The sequence below is a fragment of the Corylus avellana genome, chromosome 4 (genome assembly GCF_965113065.1).
Source record: "Corylus avellana chromosome 4, dhCorAvel1.hap1.2, whole genome shotgun sequence".
Classification (NCBI taxonomy): Eukaryota; Viridiplantae; Streptophyta; class Magnoliopsida; order Fagales; family Betulaceae; genus Corylus; species Corylus avellana.
In genome coordinates, this window is record NC_142493.1 from 574,025 (window position 1) to 577,254 (window position 3,230).

Sequence of the window (3,230 nt, forward strand, 5' to 3'; positions counted from 1 at the left end):
CCTTTGAAAGCAATCCCTCCATCTCCAGGTTCAATTCTTCACTCTCCCTCTCTCTCTGTCTCTCGTTTATCCCATTCTCTAGGTTGCCTTTATGATAGAGCTCAATAAAGTTGATATGGATTGTAATTCTTCTTGTTGTTTAAGTGGATGGAAAATTAGATAGAAAATAATCTGGATTCAACTTCTTTTTACTTTTTAGTCTATCAACAGCCTTACTTTTTACTTCAAATTTTAATCATTTCATTTGATTTTTTTAGATTAGAGCAAATTTCCACCAGCATCACTTACATTTGAGCTCTCATATCAATTCATAAACTTAGTTGTAAATATTTATTAAAGACTATACAAGAAATGAATACTCAGAGCTCGTGGTTCTTATTATCATTTACACATCTCTGTCTAAACAAATACAAAAGCTACTAGAAGTTTATTTACTTCTGCAGTATTAACTATCACGGCTTCTTGAGCTGTTGTGAATTATATATATCTGTACAGGTGGAAGTCTTGGACGTTTCTTCTGGCTTATCTTGAGAGTTGCTTACAGATTCTCCAATAGGCCCCCTCAATCTCTAACGGTAGAGAAGCAACGTTGTTTTAGGATATGTCTGCTATCTGGTCTCTGCTGAACAGATTTCTCAGACAATCACCAAGTGTAGTGGAAATTCAACACATAGATGAATATGACCGTGAAAGTTTGGTAATTGATATCACACAAATGCTACAGAGAGCACAGCCTCTCTCATCACCTGAACATGCACCTTGTATCTACAAGGTTCCGGATCCCCTTCGCAAATTGAACGAAGAAGCCTACACTCCTCAGATTATTTCAATAGGGCCCTTTCACCATGGTAACAAAAAATTGCAAACCATGGAAAAGTATAAAGAGAGTTATCTCAAGGGATTCGTGGACCGGGCAGACAGTGCAGGGATAGGCATTGAGATTTTAATACGCGCTATAGAGATTTCGGAGCAACGTGTTCGTCAATCTTATGCGGAGACGATTCCACTTTGCAGGTATGATTTTGTGAAAATGGTCTTGATGGATGCGAGCTTCATTGTTGAGCTTTTTTACAGAAATTGGCCGGAAACATCAGAATGGACACCGGACGACTACATAATACAAAAGCCATGGTTGGCTTATAGGATGCAGCTGGACTTTATGTTACTTGAAAATCAACTTCCTTTCTTTATTATTAAAGAATTATTTGACCTTGCATTTGCATCTCAGACAAACTTACCTTCCTTCATTGAGCTTACCTTTCACTACTTTAGCTGTTACAACAGGCAAGGATTGCTTCCCGATCCTGATCTAAATATATTGCACTTTGTTGATTTGCTTAGAAAATTTTATTTGCCAGCTCCTCCCCGAACGCTACCAAGAAGAAGACCAGCAATAGTACCGTATATGTACGCTGCAACCCAACTGGATGAGGTGGGATTGAAGTTTGAGGTGAATCCTTCAAGCAAATGCTTGCTTGACCTACATTATGAGGAGGGAGTATTAAAGATCCCACGTTTTACCTTGGATGATTACACAGAGCTTTATGCTCGAAATCTCATGGCTTTGGAGCAATGTCACTATCAGCATAGGGGATATATTACCGATTATTTTCAAATGTTAGATCTCCTTATTAAGAGTGAAAAAGATGTAGATTTACTTAGTCGGGAGGGGATCGTGGTTAATGGGCTAGGTCACAACGATGCAACTTTCATCAACAATCTAGGCACAGGTATCGTATATTCAACCATGAGCTGCTATTACTTGAAAATTTGTGACAATTTGAAAAAGTTCTACGAGAATCCTTCGCATGGTTGGATTGCTTCCTTGAGACGAGATTATTTTCGCACTCCTTGGATGGCCGCTTCTACCATAGCTGCTGTTATCTTGTTGATCCTCACTTTGATACAAGCTGTATGCTCTATTATCGCTGTATAATTACCTCATCACTAAAGTTTGTGTAATGGTTCATGACCAATCTTCCCTCTCAAGCTTTTGTTTGCTGTATGAGTGTGTGAGTGAATGGATGCTCTGCCGTGTGATTCCTCTCATTTTGGACTCTGATGGATTGGTTGTTTTTTATTTGCAATGTAACAATTCGAACATAGAAGCCTCTAGAAAAGTGTTTGCAAAGCAAAATTCTTTTGGATAAAAAGCCCACACGTTTTCAATGAGAAGCATAAAATCACTTGCATTAGAAATATTGGATGGACGCTTCACATGAAACACTAGGTTAGCATGTGAGGTGTGGATTCCCTTATAATTAATTAGCCCCACTTGTTGGGAAATTATAGGGTTTTGACGTGCCACACATGGCACGTCAAAACCCTATAATTACTAATTATATATATTATCTTATTTAAATCATTATAAATGATATTCACAATTTAATTATATTAAAATTATATTAACTCTATCATATATTTACTCTATCCAATTACAAATAACTAGAGAAAAAATAAATTAGTATTCTAGACGTATAGATAATTAGACGTATCAACTGACCGACAATATATGTTGCGTTGGCCGATCGAGTTCATGTGAGGTTTGCGGGTCTTATAAAATAAATGCATCGAGTATTTTTTATATATATTTTTTTATAAATAATATGAGTAGCTATCATATTAATATTACTAGACTGATCGATTTATGCATGCATGATACATATATATATATATATATAAGCATACATATATACTAAGTAATTTATACCAATATGATAAACTATAATTTGCATATCGAATCAAAATTTAATTTTTTAGGCCAATTAACATTAATTTATTTTTTAATACATATTTTTTTATATCAAAATAAAAAATAGAGTTTTGGTATATATATATATATATATATATATATATATATAAAATATAAAATTTAAATTGAAATTTATAGGGTTTTGACGTGTCATGCATGACACGTCAAAACTTTTTGACGTGCCATGCATGGCACGTCAAAAGTTTTTGACGTGCCACACATGGCACGTCAAAACCCTATAATTACTAATTATATATATTATCTTATTTAAATCATTATAAATGATATTCACAATTTAATTATATTAAAATTATATTAACTCTATCATATATTTACTCTATCCAATTACAAATAACTAGAGAAAAAATAAATTAGTATTATAGACGTATAGATAATTAGACGTATCAACTGACCGACAACATATGTTGCGTTGGCCGATCGAGTTCATGTGAGGTTTGCAGGTCTTATAAAATAAATG

At 34.3% G+C, this 3,230-nt stretch overlaps 1 protein-coding gene across 1 annotated transcript; it reads left to right on the forward strand.

The window, feature by feature from the left end:
* Positions 1 to 589: 589 nt before the first annotated feature.
* LOC132177145 (UPF0481 protein At3g47200-like) lies at positions 590 to 1,965 on the forward strand. The gene has a single exon (XM_059589376.2). The coding sequence runs from the start codon at positions 602 to 604 to the stop codon at positions 1,934 to 1,936; it is 1,335 nt and encodes a 444-aa protein (XP_059445359.1). The 5' UTR covers positions 590 to 601; the 3' UTR covers positions 1,937 to 1,965.
* Positions 1,966 to 3,230: the final 1,265 nt, after the last annotated feature.

What these genes read in the sequence shown, in the direction of transcription:
- LOC132177145 (XM_059589376.2), top strand. Translation starts at nt 602, where the DNA reads ATGTCTGCTATCTGGTCTCTGCTGAACAGATTTCTCAGACAATCACCA.